At 36.7% G+C, this 24,209-nt stretch overlaps 1 protein-coding gene across 3 annotated transcripts in view; it reads right to left on the bottom strand.

Moving 5' to 3' along the window:
• BLTP3B (bridge-like lipid transfer protein family member 3B) overlaps nt 1-24,209 on the bottom strand; it is a 61,551-nt gene that overhangs the window by 20,945 nt on the left and 16,397 nt on the right. For 2 of the 3 annotated variants that reach the window (XR_012654449.1, XM_075057876.1), the window contains exons 2-13: nt 22,895-23,057; nt 21,766-21,804; nt 18,594-18,685; nt 16,869-17,058; nt 14,394-14,534; nt 13,653-13,823; nt 12,120-12,300; nt 10,656-10,739; nt 4,561-4,743; nt 4,340-4,458; nt 2,359-2,500; nt 1,389-1,582 (exon numbers count right to left, since the gene is read on the bottom strand). Coding sequence is in view for 2 of the 3 variants with exons in the window: in XM_075057876.1 (XP_074913977.1) it covers nt 1,389-1,582; nt 2,359-2,500; nt 4,340-4,458; nt 4,561-4,743; nt 10,656-10,739; nt 12,120-12,300; nt 13,653-13,823; nt 14,394-14,534; nt 16,869-17,058; nt 18,594-18,685; nt 21,766-21,804; nt 22,895-23,057 (1,699 nt within the window). In the remaining variant the exon portion in view is untranslated. Of the gene's footprint in view, nt 1-1,388; nt 1,583-2,358; nt 2,501-4,339; nt 4,459-4,560; nt 4,744-10,655; nt 10,740-12,119; nt 12,301-13,652; nt 13,824-14,393; nt 14,535-16,868; nt 17,059-18,593; nt 18,687-21,765; nt 21,805-22,894; nt 23,058-24,209 lie in introns of those variants that run through there. The other variant, XM_075057877.1, reaches the window with a different exon arrangement.

Raw genomic sequence — 24,209 nt, 5'->3', positions numbered from 1 at the left:
ACTCCAACTCCCAAAACCCAACAAAATAGTTCAGCATACTGGATTTAATTTAACTTGCATATCTTTAGTGCAAGTTTTAAAGGAAATATATATTTTTATGCCAAATCCTGTAATGGATGGTGCTGACATGGACCTTGGCCACACTAGTTTTGCTAGTATCAGTGATGCTACCTTCTGTCACAACATCTCCATGCTGAATCTAGAAAGATCAGAGTAAAAAAAAGTCATCCTAAAGACACCTAAAAGATGGGAGTGATGAAGTTTCTTCACATAAATAAAAGGACTCAGAGCAAAATAATCAAATATGTAACTATTTCATAATTAACTATATGATATGTAAATATCAAGCACACCAATAATAAGAGAGTCATAATTTTCTAGAATAAAAATAATGCAGTTAATACAGGGATGAAATAATTAATATGAATGAAGGTCTGAGGGATTTGAGAATACTTTTATCTTCTCTTAGTTTAGTGAGCTATTCACATGTAGTAACTCACTATTAGATCAGTCTGTATTTATAGTTGCCTGGTTGTTAGCTCTCAATAATTGTTTTCATTCAGTACAAACCATGTCCTTTTAAAGTTTCATTAAATATGCACCAAGAACCTTAGGAAGATAACCATGTCTCCACAAGTTACCTTTTTAGAATCCTTGAAACCTCTCCTGTGGGCACCATCAAAAAGACTCATTGTTTTGTTCACCTCTGTACCTTGGAAACCAATGCCCAATGCAAATCGGAGGGGCCAGAAATTGTCTGCTCAATAATCCTTCTCCTCCAAAGGAGGAGACAAGGGAAGCAAAAATCTGACGTTCAGCTGCATTAACAAGCATCACGCCTCTGGAATAAACATATTGAGAACTTCTATACCTGAACTACAGCCAAGGGCCAGCGTGAAACAGAAAACGGTGAGAATGGGTTTTGGAGAAGGAAATAAACCTTCGGTTGAACTGCTTTCTTTACTCCAGGCATTCACTAACAAGACGAAAGTTTTGATATACTACAACCAGAGTAACAAGGGAGGGCCCTTGCATTAATACAGAGTGCAAATAGGAATTTTTTGCTAGTCATTTTTACTTTAGTGCTCAATTTTTTTCTTCTGCTATGTCAGCTTCATTGAACACAGTGAAATAATTTGTTAATACTCCCATATAGGTCTTCAATACAACACCAAAATACCCCTAGGACATAGACGAAGTAGCATGGTAGACAGATGTCTGTCTTCAAACCATCATATTCTACATAGCTTTCCAGAGCAGCATTGCTTATTGTGTGGGCTGTTTGTTCATTTATTTGTCCATTCCTTAAGCTGCTTTGCTCACAGCTATTCAGAGTAAAAGTATTTTCCTCCAAGGAACCACAAAACCCCTCCTCAATGACAGCGTACCTTTAACATTAGTCCATCAACTCTAACATCAACATGTTCATCTGATTTTGAATTATCATTTAACTTGTACATGGCCATGAACTGAATAAGACTCTGTTTCAAATCCAGCACAAACTGATTTAGCCAAAGAATACTTCTCTCATCCAGGGTGAACTGTAAAGCATTCAGCTGGCCATACAAATTTGGACATGGAACTAAAAGAGAAAATAAAACAAAATCATGAGAGTAAGTAAAATTTTTAGGGGTTGGTTGATTTTTTTTTTTATTATTTTTTTTAATGAGTACAGACTTACATTTTCACCGGTATTTTACATCAGAGAAAGAATGGAAACCCACTCCTTTGGTCCCAAGGAAGAATAAATTGTTAGGGGATACCTAAAGTGATGCTTCTTTCTCTCACTTCAAGCAAGTAACTGAATTTTTGAATGTAAAAGCTAATATTAGAATAGAACGAAGTCTGAGGAGAGGGGGAGACTGTCCTCATTACAGAGGGAGGGCAGGACCAATGAGATTTGCTGTCCTCAAGTCCTATCCCCAAGAAATCCACAGACATTTCTGTATATAAAACAGGGCCAGCCCCGTAACACATTAATAAAAATAACTCCAGCAGATCTTTGTTGCATCTTAGATACTACGGCAATAGTTTTGAGTTCTTTTATGTAGCCATTGAGTTCTTTTATGTAGCCAGACAGTGGAACTGTAGAAACAATACATGTATGTTGGAGAACGAATAATTTATGTCATTAAAAATGCTGTGAGTGTTTTCAGACTTAAAAACCATATTTATAAAAAACAGTATTTATAGAAGTTTGCCAGAAGCAAGCACTGTGGAAATGGAGCAGTGTTGTGTTCTTTCTATTTTAGAAAGCCATTACCTATTTCCAATTGTCAACCTGAAATCAGTATTAAGCTTCATAAAGGTGAAAGTAACACACAAAATTTATGGTTTGGTACCAAAAAAAAGCCTTACTAGGAAAGTCCTTTCCATCTGGGTAGTAATATTCAGTGAATTCAATATGAATAGCTGGCATTTCTGGTGGAAGATAAAGTGACTTTTTATTGCAAGAGATCAGAGCTTTAGGGGAAGAACGACATTGGTCTGCTGTTGAGACCTGTAAAAGATAAAAGATTCATTTCATTAATACACTACATTTTTCTGAATCATTAAGCATTTGTAGTTGCAAGGCACTGCTCCTAGTAGGGTAACATTCCACTGCTCTCAGATGTAGATCCCCAGCTACACAAAGTGCTAACAATGAGAAACTTAGTTGCCTTGTAGTAGAAGCAATCCGCATAGAACAGTTTCACAAGAAAACTACATAGTATTAACAATACCAGATCCCCTTCCTTCATGCCAGGCAGGAGGCAGCAGGTCACTTTCAAAGGCATTCAGTAGAAGCCTAGAGTGATCTGGTATCCTTATTGCAAACACTACAGGTACTGTATAAGCAATTAAGCTAGGACGTGGTATATTTGCATACCGTCTGTCCAAAAGGATTCCATATCTTGATGATAAGGGATAGATAAGCTAGATAAGTTTATTACACAACTGTTAGGAAGTCCTTGTACTGTCGTAAGGACAGATTCCAGTACATGGGCCAACTCTCGACTGTACACTGCTAAGCAAGGTGTTCAGCATGCACCTGGCAGAGGTATGTATGCTTGGCTATGCCCGAAGGTCTACTTCACAGGAGAATCAAGACACTATAGTACAGTAATCCTCCATTTCTGATTGCTTCCAATGTAAAATATGAAACAAGAAGAGATGACCTTTTGATATATATTTGACCTTAAATTTCTTGGAATGTGCCCTAGTTTAAAAAGTACATTGTCAAAACAAAGGTCTTTCATCCAACACTTAGTAGGTCAGACTACTAGTTTGAAATCAGCCAACATATTAATATTGAATATATGATGATGTCTACTTGTGTTAGTTTCACGGGAAATAACGAATATATAACCTTTATAAGCCTGCTTCACTCTACGTAGCTGTTTTCAAGCTGCAAACATCTCTGTATTAACACAGACAAAAATTCAAGTAATAACAGATCTATTTGGAAAAAGAGCTTTTTGTAGATGGTATAGAAATGACGACAATTAAAAAAATTGAAAATGTATTTGTGTAGGGAGGAGGAGGAGACAAGCATCTGAAGAGTAGAAGGCAAATGAAAACACTGACAGTACAAAATGATATTACAAAACCACTTCAAACCCAGATGAAGGCTTCTGGCAGCAAGCTGCAACCTCCCACTCTACCAGAAGCAATATAGCAAAAAAGCACTGAAAACTGGAACAAGAGCAAGTAGAAGTCACAATGACTAAGGGCACACACTAAGCATTTTTGTTAGGACCTAAAATTTAGTAGTAGATCCTCCTGTATCACTACCATTCTGCCTTAGAGATATACTCCTCCTCTATCCCAGTTGCCTCCTATCTGCACCAAAGAGTGAATCTGGACCACAACCAGTAACTCAAACAAATGGGGGGTGGGGGGGAAATGATTAAGGTGTCTACTCAAAATATCACTGATGGAGGGAGGGGCTGGAGAAAAATTTTTAAAAACTCATAATTTAACATGTTTAAAAAAAACCCAAATCCACGTAGTCTGAAAAAGATAATAAGAAAAGCATGAAATACAAAACCACATATTAAAATATTGGGTACCTAACACAGTACAATGAAAAGATGAAATTCCAAATGTCAGGATTTGGGGAACAGTAGAACTTGGATCAAAAACATAGTTATGATAGGGTATCATCTAATACAAAGTCATTAAGAAAATATCCACCAATTTTAACAAAGCAGAAGCAGGCCCATAAAGGTCTAATCCAATAATGAATGGAAAGACTTCTATTGATTTCAATGGGCTTCGGAATTGTCCCTTAAAAACCATAGTTATGTAACAGTCAAGGGCGAAGAAGCCCCAGTTTTACTAACTTGAAGAAATGTACCTGATATATATTGAAATCTGCAAGTCTAACCACAATAGGACTAGACATCAGTTTGCCCTTTGGTTGTTGGGAAGATACAGAGGAAGCCCTAGATGTTCCTTTCGGTATCTGTTCCTTGCCTGTAGGAAAGAATAGTGATGAAATCATTGAAAAGAACAGTCTTTTTTAGAATAGTTTTAACATTTCATGGAATTAGAGCATTAGTGATGCAAACAAAGTACCTGTTTGTAGGTTCTGAGGACATACAGCAGGTGGTGATTTGGGAGGAGAATCTAAGACCTGGTCCTTCACAGCCTGCTTAAGCAATTCAACATTGCTTTTGAATTCATTTAATAGTTCTTTGGCCCATCCACTCCTGGTTTTAGTGGCATCACTATAATGCATCCAGTGATTGCAGCTGTCTCCTGCAAATAAGAAGAACAGGGGAGATACTAACTCATTTGGAAGTTTGCTTCTAACCAGATAACAAGTTTCCACTACTTCCTAATTCTTCAAAATATAATCTCATTGTATGCTGTAATTATAGAACAGAAGTTATAACAGACGTTAAAACAGAAGTTATATATTACATAAAAACAAGTCTCACTGCTTCACAAAATCAGAAAACAATGTAATATTGCCACCTGCCTTTAAACACCACTAACTAATGCTGAAAACATCACTGAATATTTCCAGTTCAGAGAAATCTGATAACATGTTAATGTCACACATGAGAAGATGCAAAAAAAAGTTTCACTGGAAAAAAAAAAAAAAAAAAGAGAGCAAGTAACAGAGCAATGTTCTCATGCTTATCTTTCCTGCCAGAACTGTGTCCTAAGAAGTTCCTGGTCCCTTTCCAGAAATATGTTCTTTTTGTCTTGGCTCTCTAGCACCTTTATGGCACACAAACAAGAAGGTAAGTTCAATCAGTGCTGCAGCACACGCAGGCTTAAAAATCAAGCCCAGAGGAAATTCTTTTATTCCTAACATGTTTCTGTTGGTCAAGCATTTAAACCTCTGAAAGAATGCAAGGATGCAATACAAATAACTTCTAGTAAGTGGTACCTCACTCTCCAAATACCAGCATGCGAAAACTTCCTTTATTTAGGACTTACTGAGGTTTTGAATACTTACTCTGGGGATGACTAGATATGGTTGCTATTAAAATAGGAAAACGTTTGGGAAAAAATTGTGATTTCAAGTCTAAATGCAAAGATGGAAGAAACTTTAAAGGAGGGGCCTACCACAAGAGACAGCATTTTTCCCCTGCCTCACAGTCTTTTGATGGTTATTCATATCTTTCTAGCTAAGGAAGAAGAGAAAGGAACAGGGCAGAAAACAGAAAGCGAGCAAGAGGGCAAAGATACATTAAACTCAAGTCCATGAAGCTAGGATTCTACAAAACACGGCTGAAGTGGGGTCACCCCAAGCATATGCACATAAGCAGCATTATAGGGAAAGCTCTCATACCCCTCCTGGGACGCCAGTATGGGCAGGAGCCTCTCTGAAGTGCTCGTACACTAACACACGCAGCACAGGCAACCTGTGGGAGAAGAAGGAATTGGAGATCTGCATGCAGTTGCAGGGCTGTGATCTCATTGGGATCACAGAGACACAGTGAGATAGCACACACACTGAAATGCTGCAAAGGATGGACACAGGCTCTTTGGGAAGCACAGGCCAAGAAGGTGAGGCGGGCGAGTCACCCCTTCAGTGAGATCAGTGGGAACACACGGAGCTCTGCCTTGGGATGGATGATCAGCCAGCTGAGCCCTTACAGGTCAGGATTAGAGGGCAGACCAACACGGATGATGTTGTGGTGGATGTCTGCTACAGACTGTCTGACTAGGAAGACGATGAGGCCCTCTTCAGACAACTGAAAGAAGTATCATGTTCACAGACCCTGGTCCTCATTAGGAACTTTAGCCACCCCAGTATTTACTGGAGGGACAACACAGCAAGACACAAGCAATCCATGCCACTTCTGAAAGTGCATCAATGACCACCTCTTAACACAAGTAATCAAGGAGCCAAAGAGAGCACATGCTCTGCTGGACCCAATTCTTACAAAAAAGGAAGAACTGTTCAGGGATGAGAAGGTCAGGGGCAGCCTTGGCTGCAGTGACCATGACATGGTGGAGTTCAGGATTCCGAGGTGAAGGAACAAGGCAAAAAGCTGAATGACAACCCAGGACTTCAGGAGAGCAGCCTTTGGCCTGCTTGAAAGCATCTCGTGGGATATAACCCTGGCCAGAAGAGGGGCCCAGGAGAGCTGGTTGATGTTCAAGAATCACCTCCAAGCCAAAGAACAGTCCACCCTGAAAAGCAGGAAATCTAGCAAATATGGAAGGAGGCCTGTGTGGATGAACCAGGAACTCCTGACTAAATTCAAAGATAAAAAGGAAGGGTACAAGATGTGGAAACAGCATCAGGTTACCCAAAAATAATATGGAGGATGGTGTTAGGAATGCCAAAGCGTATCTGGAGTTGAATCTAATGAGGAGCATTAAGGACAACAAGAAAGGTTTCTACAGGTGTATCACCAGCAAAAAGGGGGGAAGCTTGGTCTTGCTGCAGAATGGAACATGGGACCTGGTAACGAATAACATGGAGAAGGCTGAGGAACTCAATGCCCTCTTTGCCTCAGTCTTCACTGGTAACACTTGCCTTCAGAATTCCCAGGTCCTTGAGACTCTTGGGAAAGTGTGGAGCAAGGAAACCTTCTCCTCAGCAGAAGAGCATTACCTTAGGAAACATTTACACTGATGAGACATGCACCAGTCCATGGGATCCTAATGAGATGCAAACAAGTGCTGAGAGAGCTGGCCAATGTCATGGGGAGGCCACTCTGAATTATCTTTGAAAGGTTGTCAATTGAATAGTGATGAGGAAAGACTCCTGATGACTGGAAGAAAGCAAATGTCCTTCCTATCTTCAAGAAGGAGGATGAAAAGAACAACAGGCCAGTCAGCCTCACCTCAAAGAAGGTAATGGAGGAAGGTAACAGAGAGCAACAGAGCAAATAATCCTGGAAACCGTTTCAAAACACATTAAGGACAGGAAGGTGATTGGGAGTACACATGCATGGATTTATGATGGAGAAATCATGCCTGATGAATTTTACAGCCTTCTACTATGAGATGGCTGGCTTGATAGATGAGGACAGAGCAGTGGATGCTGTTTATCTCAACTTTAGCAAGGCTTTCAACACCGTTGAAAGCAGCTTTGCAGAAAGACACCCAAACCTGAGACGGCAGAGTTCAATATGAACTAGCTACGTGTCCTTGATGCAAAGAAAGCCAACAGCATCTTGGACAGCTTAGGAAAAGCATTGCCAACTGGTCAAAGGAGGTGATCCATGCCCTTTACTTAACCCAGGTGAGTGCTGGGTCCAGTTCTGGGCTCCCCAGTACAAAGCAGCCATGGACTCGCTGGAGTGAGTCCAGAAAATAGTCACAAAGATACTTAAGGGGCTGGAACACCTTTCAAGGAACGGCTGAGATAGCTGGGATCATTTAGCCTGGAGAAGAGAAGGCTCAGAGGGATCTTATCAATGTGTATAAATGACTGATGGGGGGAGTAAAGATAAGGGAGCCAGATTCTTTCTCAGTGGTGCCCAGTGACAGGACAAGAGACAATAAACACAAATCTCCACCCTTAGAGCTATTCAAAACTAACTGGACACAATCCTGGGAAGCTAACTTTAATTGACACCACTTTAACCGGAGAGGTTGGACTAGACAATCTCCAGAGGTGCCTTCCATCCCCAACTATTCTACAGTTCTATAAATGGAGACGCCATTGCCACATTTATCTGTGAAAAGTGAAGAGCAGGCCAGATTGTAACAAGAAAACAATATTTTAGTGGAGCTGGCACTGACGTTCCTACCATCTGAATTTATTGCTGGTTGTCCAGGAAGAAAATGCTTTCCAATTTCTCATATTGTCTCAATATATCAGCTTGATCAAGAATTTCCTGTGCTGCAAAATGTCCTACATGATGGCAAAGCAGCAGCTTTCTCTGATCATCATCCAGCAACACATCAGCTGCAAAGATAATGGGTCTGGATAAAAGATTCTGTGAGGGCAGGTCTGGGAGGACTAGTAAAGCGATGGATTGCTGTACAGACAGGTTTACAATATCCAATAAGTCTGGCTTATGTTAGGGTTATCACAGTCAATGGACATACAACCTGCTTCATTTTTCTTAAGTACTATGAAAGACTGTTGTTGGAAGGCTTGATTTTCCATGAGTTAGAAATTTACCCTACAGCAAATATGCCTCAGACACCCTTCAGAGTCTTTCTACGTAGGGTCTGTTACAAAACCAAACACCACCACCCCACCACCCCCCAAGAACCCAATCTGCAAAATAATTAACTGTTGAGGGCTTTTTCCTGAAGGTTTAATCGTAATTTCCAAGAAGATGATACCAAAAGAGCTATTTCTAGATATTCCGTAGGCCAGAGAGGCACAAAACCAGAAAACAATCTGGTAACAGTCACAGAAGAATACAGCTATCTCCTCCTTCCCTACTATTACAGGGCATTAATCTGGTGTTGTCCTTCAGTATGCAATATTGCAGAGCCTCGACTTCAGGATAGGAATGCTCTGCATATCAGGTGATAGCCTGATAAGAGCAGTATATAGAGGCATGATACCTACAAGGCTAGAGAACTCCCTTTGAACTTTCAAGATTAATATGTGCTCCTTTGAGTAAAGGGACTCTCCTCTCTGTGACGACAGTTTGCCTATAGAATTGCCACACTCTTCTAAAACAGTGACCTCTTAAAAAGGAAAAAAAAAAAAAAAAAAAAAAAAAAGGATGACCTCTTAAAATGGAAAAAGAAACTTTCTGGCATGTTGCCTTCCCCTCCACACATCCACCCTACTGGATCAAACACCACCACCTTTGGCAGTTTTTTGTCATAGCTTATCAATGATACCTAGATTTCTGTTACTTAAGCCTACTTGTACAGAAAACCATTTAAGACTGCAGGAGAACACTACCTTTAGAGGCACCACCTTTGCTCTGCAGCTGATCTTTTCCATCTCTGGTTTCATGTAGTGGGAGTTATGTCACATGTAACCATTACCTAAAAACATTCTCAGTGAGCTTCTAACATGCCCATCCAAGAGCCTACAGTGCATGGTTCAACCTAGCTAAGAAACCTTCCAAAAGAAACTATTTATTTCCCTGGTTCTCTACATTTTCTCTGAGGACAGCTCACAGAAACCATAGATAGGTGAGACCCTCACTTTGACATAGTAGAAACCAGAAATGACAGTAAATGAAAAACATAGCTGGGTCACAAGACAGGCATGTGTTAAACCTCTGTAACTTAAGGTCCCACTTTCATAGGACAGGAAACCAATATCACAAATTTCAAACCATATTAGGACAATCTATAGCAAGGAAAGAATATTGTTTTTCTTAACCATATTCTTTTCTGTGGCTGTGCATGTTTATTTGACCTATGCTAAATTACATTTTTTAAGGTGCAAAAACTATACTTGCTACTTATGAATGAAATAGATTGACATTACAGGATTCCACCTGCAACCATGAGTGACAACAAGGACATGAGGCAAGCTATGGCTAATTCAATCTTTAATGTACATGAATAATCACTCCAAAATGAGTGGTCTGTGTTAGTAAAAAGCAAAACAAAACACAACCAACCCTCCCCACCAACTAAAAGCCCCTCCACTGTACTGGATTGCCTTTGATCTCAAATTCAACACCAAACATATTTTGTGTCTTCTAAATTTTTTACGTTTCTATAAAACCTATTTACTAGAAATTATTTGTAAGAAATGCTTCTTTGGAAATTTCTAATATCTGTTTAATAACAATTCCTTAACAAAAGGCTATACAGTTGAACCTCTACACACTGGGATTCTTGTTTAGCAAAATAAAAACCAAAACATTGCTTGGAAATGGACATAAAATAGACTTCTATATGGAAAAAAAAAATCTAGCAGATTGACTCTTGCAAATATCCAATTAGTGAATTCTCAATCTGCCATACTGCCTTCCTCTGTCAACACACAATTCTTTTCATGTCAGAAATGTGTAAACACCGTTTTGTTGACCAAACAGAACAGTGAAAAGGAAAAGTGTTTGGCCTAAAATAGCTCATTCACAGAAATTAATTGGTTCCCAGGTTGTTGCTTTTGTTGGGGTTTTTTGCATATAGAAGGAAATAAAAAGGTGTGCATTTCAAATGCTTAGAACGTTATTATCCAACCTGTATACATATACACACACAATTTTTTTAGTATTCAAGCAAGATAGTTAATTCACAAGTAATTCACAAAACGCTCATTTTCATACCTGCTTTGTGAAATGGATAATAGTCCACTGTTAAATAGCTGAAGGAAAGCTGCATTGCCCCTCCTGTAACACGCCTATTTGAGTCTGTAAAATAAAACTACGCTCAGTTCTGCAGACATTGTATTTAGAATGTTAGTTCTTATGTTGCTGCATTCCTTTAAACAGCTACTTCTTCCTCCCCTTTCCTGGCTCTCCTTACAGCCTCATTATCTTCCCTCAAAATTTTAATTCAGATAGTCTTCACTGGTTTCTAAAGATCAGCTTTTAGAACTCCTGTGTTCTGTACTCAGTTGCTACTAACAAATTGCATATTGTTTTAAATACTATTAAAAAGTAGACAACTCTTTGAACACATATTGCTGCAGTTTTTCTGAAAGAAAACTTTTCACACTGAATATATGATTATGATCAGTCATTCGAAGTCAACATTTACTTTCAAGACTATTGTAAATACAATTTTTTAAATTTTATTTGACAAATATTATCGCAGTGAAGAGGTCTTCTCAGAGTCTTCTCTTCTGCTTTTTCCACTGCTAAATTTAAACTTCATGGCCAAAAATAAAGGACCAATAAAGAGATCTTGCTAAGAATGATAAATCCCAACTGCAGTAGATACACCACATGTAAGGAAATACGTCTCTAGCCAGTGAGCCTTATGCTCTGCTGCTCTGCAATATTCTTCCCCAATCAAGGAAATATATTCACTAGAACCTAAGTTTTCCATACTCTTTTCTTCAGCAGACCTTGTATGCCTCTAAATTTTTCAGTGACTAGCCAGCTCCTTGGATATACACTGATATGTCATTCTCTTCTGATCACTTTTAAAAGGTGTGAAGGAAGTGTCATTTGTCTTCTTTTTTTCTGATTCTAAATATGGCTATATGCAATAGCCTTTCATTTAAAAAAAACCCCAAGCCCCAAAGTACAAGTATTACACACAAAATTATAAAGCCACAGAACACTTGTTCCATTCCTTCCACGTGCTGCAGAGCATACCAAATTCTCTAAATTACTAACAAAAAGAGGACTACTCTTTTATTAGTCTGCATTTTATAAAAGTAATACAGAAGCAGATTTTACAGTGACCCTTTCAAGCCACAGTATTGCTGCCACTGCATTCTTCATAACCCAGTTATCTTATAATATAAAAGAAAAAAACAGCAGTAACAATCAGACCGGACAGTATCAGTTTCTAGAAGACAGGAAAAGCACTGAAGCTACTAGCACTCTTAGCAGTTTTTATTGCATTTATTCTAAAATAATTACATTTAATAATGAAATGTTGTCCTAATAGAGGCATCTAGCCAATTTTAAATGTGTCTGCAGACACTGAAGACAATTCTGAATACTCCTTTAAAATAAAGACAGACTCTTGATTAACATTATCATATTCCCCCAAATGTCTTCTAAAAGTGATTATGGTTCACAAGCATGTTACTTTTTCTTTTTTTTTTTGAAAGTTACCTTTTTCTTTAGCATGGATATCATCACATATATGTAGGTCCAAATGAGAAATTACTAAGTGATGAGAGGTTTCCTTAACATCAAAATCATTAAATAATTTTACTATTGCATCATTTTGATCAGGTGCTGCTGTTGTCTGGTGTGCTTTCACCTGCTGAGAGCTGGGTGCAGGGGCAGAGCTCTGAAAAAAATATTTAGTCATGTCAATTTATAAAGTTCACCCTTCCTTTCAACGAGAAATATTCGTTTACTTACTCAAAACAGGCCTTTGAAATAAGGAAAAATCTGCATCACATGCGCTCACCTTGGATCGTTATTGAGATTTAAGTGTGCTGTTTTAGAATAAAGCTAAGTTGAGCTAATGCATAGGTGTCACAAAGAGGCAGTACCAGTGCATCCCCCATTCTCCTCCTCTTCCCCCACACTTCTTTACAGCCCTGTCACTTGCAGCACTGGTATTTTTCTAACTTTTGTTGCAAGCTGTTCAGGGAGCTAAACCAGCAGAAAACTATCAATTTTTTGTTGGGCTTATTTCTGCTAGTTTAGTTCCCCAAACTACTTCACAATAGGGTCAAACATGAGCTGGTGCCAGTACCAGGGAATTAGCAAGATGCAAGTACAGGGAATTTGAGAATCCCGACCTTCCTGCTCATTAACAGCTGGCCATTAGATTGCTGTAGCTAAACCACTGAATCATGCCATAAGTCATCAGCACCACCGCAGGAACTGAACTCTCCATTACAGTACACTATCTTTACTGTAAGAGATTCTATACAAATGACTTTACTCAATCAGCCTTAGTAATAAATTATGTTTTATTTTTATAGGACTATCTTTTATCAGTGTATTTCTGCTGCTGCTTTACAGACAAGAGGAGGTCCCTACCCCCAACACTCGCAGAAGCCCAGCTGGTCTAGTCTACTGTATGTGCTGAAAGACCACCAAGATTTACGTAAGACTATCTTACATGCAGCATCAATATCACATCTATGCCAGCAGAAATATGTTAAAAGCAGAATTATTTCCAACTATATATTCCAACTATTATTTCCACTATATATTCCAACAAGAGAGCTGCATGATGGAAAGCTCTTACTAAAAGCTAATTTTCTAGTAGCATGAAAACAAACTGGACAAGCACTTTAAATCACTGTAGTAAGCATATCTATCCACACATTAAGGCTACTTTAATATGTCTTAATTATAATTTTTTTTATTCATAACCAGAAAATATTTGGAGAGCAAATTCACTAAACAGTTAATCAACTGTTAAGTAAATACAGAAATCTAAATACTCTGTACATGGATAAATACAACTTTTTTCTTTCCTGCAATTAACATCAATACACAAAATCTTGTAAAATAAAGTCTATCTTGTACTACTGTGATTCATTCTCAATGTAATTTAAGATATACGGCTGAATGAAAATGAGTAACTGAACATTCTCCAAAATAAATTAACACAACAAACCACATTGTGTTGTATTTTAGAACACCTGATAATGATAATAGTGAGACAATCAATTATCATACCTGTGCTGTTTCAGAAGCCAAGCTTTTTCTCTGTTCTGTTGATTTCTCTATGGCTTCACTAAGAGACTTGGCATACTGCACCATAGCTTTCAACTGTGAATCAGTCAAAACCCATAGCAAATCATCCAGAATCAGAACCAGTTTTGATGCCACTACATTACAATCCTTTAACTGTAGAATAAAAATTTAAACAAGTCAAATGGATTCATTAAATACTTACACTTCTTATACCGACTATAAGAAAAAAAAAGTTGAATGCAAAACCACACCTCCCAAAAAGCAAATTTCTTCCATATAAATAACAAAAATATCTTTTATTTTAAATTGTAATCCCCTCATTAACTAAAAAGTACCTAAGATATAGTATATTTATGCCTCCCTTTTTATGTTTGGCATGCATTGGATATTAAACTGATGCATTTCTCTAAATGCAAATAATGTAAATACTGCCCGAATCTAGAGAGGTAAGACAACATGCATCATCATAAACAAAGCTCTGCAGATCAAACAATTTCATTAGTAGGACCTGTGCAATGTCTTCATCTTCAAATTCTGCCTGCAATATTTCTTGTAAACTCTACAGTCTTACCAATTATATGTTATTAAAAACTTAATTCAGGGAATTCTACATTATATATGGCCTAAATTTAAAACCTTTACTATGAGCACATATGCGTTAAGAGCATGAGTTAAAAATGAATTCATAAAAATAATAAAAGATTTCAAACTTTTCAAGTTTACCCTTCTTTTAAGCGTGACCCTAATTTTTGATTGGTTAGTAATCAGTCGAACTGGAGCACTCATGATTTCATGCTTAGAGCTCTGGATTGCATCTGCTTCTATTCTGATCATCTGCCAGTTGATTTCTTTAAAAGTCAAAACCTTTAAAGAGAGAGAAAAAGAGAAAAGCACCTTTATGCAATATGACAGTTTACTTGCGCCTAAGCACATGCACATATATGTATATATCTGCACATATATACACACACACACTTATATGTATCCTTCACGCAGAGCCATACGAACCGAACAAATACAAGTCACTTGTTATTCCACTTACAGGTCTCAGGAAGTAAAACCCTGATCTTCCTCTCTACCTCTAGAACATCACAGAAATGTTAAGCTAGTTCCAAGCACACAGAGGTAACAAGCAGCATTTAAAATATTCAGAAGAAAATAAAGGTCACAATCATTGCGTTCTAGGTAGCTTTTGTTAGAGGAAAAAAAGAAGATTGTGTAGTTTAGTTTCAAAATGCTAAATCCTAGTATGTAGGAAAAGAGCAGGGAGGGAAGCAAAGCTACAGGATGGTAGGTGTTTGGAGTGTTTTATTTCAATTAAAAGAGAAAGTTACACATTGAGCACGTTGTATGCCATATAGACCCCAGAAGCTTTGAATCCGTTACATGGATATCTAGAAGACACAGCAAGGAAATGTTAGAATGATGATAGAAGAGCAGCAAGTACAGCTGGATATTGAAAATCGAATATGGGAAAAATGAGTGATTGTCCAGCAGCAACATCATGGAGAACATCAAACGAACAGGACATCAAGAGGAAAAAATGGTTATATTAGTTTCCCTAAAACTCCTTCCTACATTACTCTGAAGAAATAAAGTTCAGCCATTGGGAAAGTGGAAGAGGGAAGAGTTTGTTTGGTGTGTGTGTGTGTGTGTTATTTTTCAGCTGTCATTCTCCTTTTGTCAATTTGAAAACTGCACAGCCTATGTCCTGCAAATGTAAGCAGAGACTTAAGTAAAACAGACCCAATGTGTTTGGGAAGGAGGTATGCACAATAATACAGCAAGATGGAAAGGCACAGTGCAAAGCAGCCTGTAAAACACTATTTGCAGAAAAGCAGAGTACCTACCTTCCTCATCCAGAAGATGCAGGATGAATGGAAGCTTCTAAAAAAATTCTAAGGAGATTACTTTTTATGTTAAGAGTGTAGCTACAGTGCAAAGCTAAAAGCTTGCTCCCTTAAAGTGTAGTTTTGCACAAGTTATCTTTATAGTACAGCGTTGTTTCTATTTTTTCAACTTTTCATGCAATTTACCACTAACAAATCATTCACTATAGTTTCTAGAAATTTGTATTTCCAGAATTCATTGCAGTAAAAGGAACACTCCCCAGGGAGAGTTCTGTTGTGTATGGGACGATTATTCAGAATAAAATTCTTCCTAAAAAGCACAAAATCAAAAAACACGGCAATACAAAATTCCATCTAGTCAAACTTCTTCCTCGTTAGATTTCATTAACTCATGAGCATTAGCATACAGATAAGCTCCAGGAAAGACAAACTGTCAGAAAAATAGTTTTCAACTTGTTATTTTTGGGGTATTTTTACCTAACATTCTCTTGGCATTTCTTTCACTACATAAAAAGCAATTACCTGACTCCTTAACTCTCAGTAAACTCGTTGTTCTGGAATAATCATCTTTAAATGGGCAAACATGGGCAAAATTTGACACACCTATTTATCCAAGGCCAGGTGCATGCTAAAATAAGTCTTTCTCAATACAACATACAGCATTTAGAATCAACCTTGCACTCAGTATGCGTTTTACTTTGGTTACATGGCAGAAAGCAAAAGAATGGTATACACCAATCTAGGACTTCCATGTTAAGTTCTCCCAGACAGTAGAAAAGTATGCACTTTACTGCTATTACTTTTTTGTATATGTATGATTTAGTTATTCCAAGAAAAATATTTAATTCTTGCATAGGAACTTGATTAAAATTCAGTTAAAATTGCTTAAAGAAAAAAAAAATCCTTATTAGGCAAACCCTCACAAGCAAATAAATAACCAGTTAAAGCTTTAAAAATAATAAAAAAACCCAGCACAATGCCTTATCCTTCCACACTTAATATACCATTCCTGGTTTTTTTCAGTACTCTTCAAGTCTGGTCCAGTTTTCATTTTAAAATGATCACAAGCTTGGAGAACATAAGAAGGGAATGGTACATATGTTTGCCCTGGTCTCTGCTCTTCCCTAAGCATCCATTTTGGCCACTGCTAGATACGTGACATTTGATCTGACTCACATCTACCACTTTTACATCCTTGTGTTTCTAGAGGACAGCTGAAATTACTGGGCACAGAATGTCTCCATAGCCAGTAACAGCATGTTTCCTAGACTGTATAAGGTTGCAATTCAACTTCCTCCTCCTTTACTACAAACACAAGGGAAAAAAGTTAGCAAAAGATAGTATTTACCTCTCCACGCTGAGCTTCTTGTATTCTGGTAAATCTGAGGTCAGCATGTTCCCAGTTTGCATTTACACTATATATTCTCAGCTGGGAAAGTTCAAATGAAGCATTAAAGGCTTTTGCACCAATCCTTATTACAATGGAGTTCACAGAAACCGAAATGCCTTCTACCACTTTTTCAGCAAAGCCATATTCACTAAAAAGTGAAATGCCAACATATTAAATACACACCTAATGAAAGGGCACAAAAATAAATTTAAACTGTTGAAATACAACATGAAACAAGCCATAAAATAAGTTCCTGATGTATTCTCCAGTTATGAATTTTTGTTAAATATACTTGATCTAGTTTACAAGAATTTCCATCCTATGATCCTAATCTCAAAATAGTCATTAAAGAACATATTTTGGACCAAGATCAATCTCCATGAAGTATAACAATGAATGCAATTTTTCCAGATAAATATTTTATACATAGATATAAATGTATTAAAAAAAAATTATATATTATACATACATAAGAATGACAGTCTACAGCATTACATAGAAATCTTACTCTTCTTTACGTATATATAAGGAGTAACTCATGTCAAATCAATTATTCGGCAACTTCAATCTGGTTAGTATTTATCTCTATAAGCTAAATTATTCCACCCATTAAAACAAGTGTCTTTCCTGTATACAAAACAGTATAAAGTATTTGCTTTGTTTCATTCTATAAAAGAGAGGCATCCTAAATCGTGGTTACATTTCTACATCAAATGCATTCTAGTATTAAAAAAGATAAAGCAGTTGCAATAATTTTTTTAATAAAAATCTTATGCATTCTGAATGTTTTAGATTAATGAATGGAAAATTGTATTTTAAATCTTCTTTTAACATCTAAAATTTTTTGCCTTTTTTTTTTCTGCTTCTTTGAAAAGTAGATTTTATGTGGTTTGTCATTCCTTTTCCTTTTTATAACTTCCATCCTACACAGAATCTCTATGGCAATGATTTTCAAGCTGTACCCTAGGAGACATAGAGGCCCATGGACTGCTTCTACATATTAGGCAGAAGTTAAAATAAGAAAAGCAATTGTATCACCAAATTTGTTTCTCTGTATATGGGTCCCTAAGCCCACTGAAAAATGCTTTGGGTCCATAAAAAGGAAATGACTGGGGGAGTGAGGGGATGGAAATCACTGATGCAACACTATATTGTCCCACCAAATTACTTGACTTTTGGGCTATATACTGTGCATGAAATCTTTCAGTAAGATTTGGCTGATACAATAAAGGAAATAGAACTTTAAAACACCACACTAACAAATAGCCCTTAATAATGTTTTTTAGGCCAAACAAAGGAAAAATAAAGTTTTTAAAAAACGCACCCCAATATTATATATATTTTCCAAATAGGTTGTATGCAAAATGTCTTTAATTTTCAAAAAACTTAACATCAATTAAACTTGGTAAATTTTTGATGCAGTAGTTGCACCCATATGAACTTTGCCTAGGAAGCTCCATGCATAGTTCAGATGTTCTCTCCAGGCTTGGGTCTGCATAGTTCCATTATCGCTATACATATGTAACTCCACCTACAAGTAATAAAATTTTGGAGAGAAAGAAATAGCAAGCTGCAACACTACATACTTCTGAAAATTTGCCCAGGATCTAACTGTTTGATATTAATTCAAAATCAGTAATTTAAACTTTTTTGAATTAATTGCATGTAAGTATCATAACTGACCTCTGTCCAGATGCAGTTGCTATAGGAGAGGGTCCATTAGGGGCACGTGGCTCTTCACATGTGCTCATTTCCATTACAACTTTATCCAAGGACTTGAAAAACAAAACAAAACAAAAAATTGGAGACCTAAGAGGTAACGAAGTAAATATATAACATATGAAGAAAAAATAAACAAAAATATCACTTGAGAACTTTTTCTGAAATATACACAGAACAGTTCTTACCATGTCAATTTTCCCATAAACCTTTGTAATGTACCAAAATTACCTATTTTTTAATTTGTTCATATAAATTTTTAAGTTTTGTGAATTCTAACTGACCTTCCCAGTCAAATATTGGATAACATAATTCTTGATCCCTGAGTATTATTTATCCATCACACACATTTTCAAAAACTCCATTTTGAAAAGGGCAGGATTTAACGTGGGCTCATCTCGGTTTCCTTCCTATACAATTGTTCTTTCAGTGAAATACTTAATACCTCCTGAGTTTTCTAAATGGTTCAGTAAGTTCAGAAAATTTTAATGGAAAATATTTGAAACTCATCTACTAAAATTCGTGATAGTAGATGAAGTTTTGTGCTGCATCTTTAAAACAAAATCTGAATATATGTAATACGTACACATATGAGTGTGTATACATTCTGTGTATATGCATCTTCAGTAGAAGTAGTAAAACAAGTAATTTCTAAAAAGATATATTCTAGCATAATTTGCAACACAACATATTATAGTAAAATTGTATGCTATTACTGTATTCTTTGTACATGAGGTGGGACCCTTACAAAAGAAGCTGGGAATTAAGGGAATGAGACACCTAAATCCTATTTTAACTGAAGGCTATATTTAAATAGTAGAACTATAACACATAGATATAAATAATGCATACTAACAGGGGGGTGAACAGAATGGGAACACACCAAATGCAAAACCTTATTTCCAGCAACTGAATAAATCCAAGCATCTCCTAACTTACATTACAATGCTTGTGACCTAAATTTATCATACAACCTGGGAAGGCTCTTAATTTAAGGCTTATAGGTCTGAAACCATGTCCCATTGGAAGCTCATCAAAACACAACAGCTAATACGACTTCACTGTCTAGTTCTGACTTTATACCACCCCTTCTGAATTCCTCCATTTACCCTCTCTTAGGTCAGACAAAGCACACTAGAAAGCTTTTTCCTCAGTTTTAGATTTTTCATGATTCAACCTGCTCTACCTACTGGACTTTACTATCATATTGTGTTAATTGCACCTGTCTTCATAATCCACTTGCTCCGCAACTTTTTTCTGTGCTACTCTTATTCATTAAATGCCCTGACTACTACCTAGAAATTCATAAACTCTCCAGTCCAGATTTATTTATACTTCACTATATTTTGATGCTTGAAGGGAAGCGTTAGCTGTTAACAGTAAATTTGGACAGTTTTAAATTATCTTCTCAGCTGTCTTAATGAATAACAATCCCTTAGTTTGAGGATAGTGGGGGTTGGGGTGAAGCCGGGATTTCTCTGTTTATCCTAACATTTTTAGATGTTTGACCACTCTTCTAAGGTTTCTTAAATTAAGAGCTTCAGAACAATCTCCTTCACTACATGACTAGTGCAAAGAACAGTAGTGCAGTGATTTCAGGAGTTAGCATAATATAAATAGGAGTTAATGAAGAACACCTGGAGGTAGATACCTGTCTATTCTTTTCTCACTGGCAACTACTGTACTTTGATAGAGGAAAAACTGCTGCACAGCCTCCTTAGGTCCCCAAAGCACTCCTCAAAATTATATTGTTTATCATATAGAAACAAAAACTGATTATGAGCAAAGATAACTTAGTATTGGCCACTATGTTAACAGACAGATTTTCACAAAGGGCAACTCAGCTCAGTGAAAGTACCTTTCGCTAGACCAGTGGGTTCTAGTTACCTCCTAAGCTATGCAGACAGAGGATGCTATTCCAATTTAATCAAACTCTCAGTAGCAAAAATATCCCCAACAGAATAGCGGAAGTTCAGTGATGTAATAAAGGGCTGAAGTTGGACATTTAGGCCATTGAATTCACCTTGCTTTAGAAGTCAGAAAGGCTGTTGTACAGTGTACTATTGAAGAGTGAATTTTTGTTATCAGTTTAGTGCACTTGTTCAAGGAAAGCTTTATGTAAAAAAGGTGACTTTGAAAGTCATATTAGCAATCTCTGAGGCTAAGATAAGTTCAATAGGAGCAAAATAAACAATCAGGCCTTGCTACCATGGGTCAAAGTATGTAATCTTTAAGAATAGCACGGCTTAAGCCGATTTCCTAATTTGGCAGTTGCATCTTACAGTCAAGAGGTTGAATCATCTCACCTCAGCATTACCACGCTTTAAGCTCTGTGTGTCAGGAAGAAGCGGTACAGACATTAGTACATTGCAACTGGGTCACTAGCAAATGCATCAAGTATTTAAAACAACATGTCTTTCCCAAGTCTGATTCAGAACTAAGGCATTACAAGCATATTCAGGAATTCAGTGCAAGACTGGGAAGCATGACAGTTAAAGGAATATTCATTCCTAAATAAACACAATTAAGAAAAGTTTAGCCATCATCAAGCAGATCGCTTCTGGTGCCACCACATTTCTTAGTATACTTAAAAATGAACAAAATAGAACAAATGCAAGAATTAGCATTATTTCTAATTGTCGCTAAGTCCTATCTACACATTTTACATCCTATTTATATCCAGGCTGAATCCTAGGCTGTTACAGAAACCCTGAACTGTTACACGTATCAAACCTGCCATAATTGAGACCATTGGGTGGAGTACAGATGTAGAATAGAAAAAATCCTTAGAAAAGATAGCTCCAAAAGACAGGCAGGAACCTGTAAAAAGGTTAGTTAGACAAATAACCACCCTTCAGGTAAACCTAAATTAAGATGCAAAGACTGAAGAACTTGACAGAAAATAGCTAACAATCAAACATTATAGTGATGATGCCCAAAGCCATAGGTTAAGAAAACAAACCTACCAAAGAAAACATTAAGGCATTTTGTCTTGATCTGCTGCTACCCAGAGGACACTTAATAAAGGCCCATTAATGTTTTGGTTATTTCTAGAGTCAGGTCAAGAGAACTATATAAATATTTGAGATAAATTCTGCTACACAGAGTATATTTAGGAGTTGATCTCAAAACTCACCAAAGAGATGGGATGTGTTTTCAATTTTGTCCATGGTATCTGCAAGGGAAAACATTATTCTAAAGCAAAGTAAATATCAAAAATAAAATTAAATAAAGCATTTGTTTAGAATGCGTTTTATATATACAAATTATATTTGTAACTCCTGAACTCAGAATAATACTTCTTTCAAAATATCAAGTTTATCTGAAAAATATTGTAAATTTATGCACACACGAATTTATTTTAGGTGTTAAAAACAGAACTTCAAAATCTAATCTACTTATCACTGAACAGAAAACAGAGGAATAAAATAGCATCTGTCTCTAAGACTGAGTTGTCAAGCATCAGGAAAATCAACACTGTCTTCCACATTCTTTCCTTTAAAAGGAAAGGAAATCCACATTTGCTCTGTTGGCCTACAAGTAATTTGATGCCTGCAACAAAGCATCAAGTTCACTGCATTCAGAAAAATCAGGACAATCTCCCATTAAGGAAAACAAAACAAAAACCCCAAAAGACTGAAGAGGTGCCAAAATCTGACCAGATCATAACTTCTGTCAAAAACAAGCCATAACTTCATTTCTTACTCTCATATTAGTATAACCTAGGAGACACGATAAACATTGCTTCAATTCTTAGCAGCCACAAGGACCAAAAAAGCAACGTCTACTAGATTTAGAGTGTTTCCACATTACCCACAGAGACCAGAATACCTCAGAAAGATATTTTTCAAAACAGGAAAGGAACAAGAGGGAAAGCAACAGAAAGAGAAGGGTAAAGAGAAGAAATAACACATAAAAATAGAAAAATAAATAATTATAGTAGACTAATTGCCATGGGCAAATACAAGCTTTTACCTCTACCCCTATTTCAGAACATGCAGGAATAAATTCTACTCAGAGAGAAAAAAAAAATTCAAAAAAATCACTTCGTATTTTCAACATTTCCATATGTATTTCACATCATCACATGAGAAACAAAAATTAGTAAGAAATTATTGCTGGTAACATCTTTGTTTTTCTCTAAAATTTTATCAAGTACACATCACAATTTTCTATTAATACAAAGTTGCTTGAAAGTTTACAGAAGCAGAAGGAAAAAAAGAAAGATGTGGCTAATTACCATTGCAGCACAATAAAATACTCACCCTAATGGATGCTTTATTGCAAAAGACTTTGTTTATAGCAAGCCATGTTGGAAGATCCAGCATGTTCTGAAGCACCTCTTGATCCAGCTCTAAATTGGTCAGCTGACCTTCGCCCTTTAATGTGCTCAGGTTGATCTTGTCAGGTGACAAATTTTTGGTGAACCTAAAACCAAACATGCACCTTAAGTAAATGCATATAAAGCAATCAGCTGTCCCACATATAGCTGACAATTTAACTTAAAGCAATGGTCTGGAGGCAAGGAAATCATCTTAGGTACAATTTCACCCTGAAAAGAAATGGTACCATGGAATTGCTTAGTCCCTCTAAATTTTTGCATCTCATTAACTCCATTTACAAATACATAAACAAAATTAAAGACATTATGAGGTATCTTCTAATTTGTCTATCATCCAGAATAACAAATCCTTGATTCAAACTATTTAACAATTTATTTTAAATTATATAAGGTAAAAGTGAATCCATTTCACTCTTCTTTAGTTTTTCAAAAGGAGAAAAAAAAATCCAAAACCTCTACAACTGATACTGTCATTCTTGGAGCAAGCAGGAGTGGCTTAGAATTCACTCAGGAGGAGTAACAAAAACCTACTCCTTACAAATAGTACCTTTCTATATATATTTAAAGTTAAAATCTTGAAGAGTTTTGTTTACATTATTCATTAGGTTTAATCATAGAATTTAATAACATAAACTAGAAATATACATGCATACACATAGCAGCATGGTGTATATAAAATATTGGATGAAAGGTCAATCTGATATACAAGGGCTAAAAAAAAATGTAACTATTTAAAAGAGTACACGTGCAATAAATTTCATTATACTTCAAAGGCGCTATGATTTGCTGATACCACAGAACAATCCACGTGACTGTGTCAAATGGTTCACATCCTTGTGATAGAAAAATCATAGGTACTCCACCCTCAAATCAACAGCTGTAGCATTATATCTACCACAAGCTGAAGAACAGGCTATACTTAACCACACTTCCACTCTGCCATGGAAAATTGTTTCTGCTCATGAATGGGGTCTAATTTTACAAGATTAGGTAGTAGAAAATACTACTGTTTGCATTACGCTTTGTGACTTTTCCCACCAAAATCTCCCCACGCTGATGTTCTGCAGGCAGAGAGCAAAGGGGTTTGTCTGCCCACAAGGATGGAACATCGCCCCGAAGCAACACCCCAGGAGGTGCAACTCCAACATTTCCTTCCCATTAGAGACCAATTTCTAACCGAACTATGAGGTCCTTATGAAGTCAGATACGCAGGGGGAGATGGTGGAAGAAGGTGCAGA

This window comes from Buteo buteo, chromosome 26 (genome assembly GCF_964188355.1).
Source record: "Buteo buteo chromosome 26, bButBut1.hap1.1, whole genome shotgun sequence".
Classification (NCBI taxonomy): Eukaryota; Metazoa; Chordata; class Aves; order Accipitriformes; family Accipitridae; genus Buteo; species Buteo buteo.
This window is presented reverse-complemented; position numbering and strand designations above follow the sequence as displayed.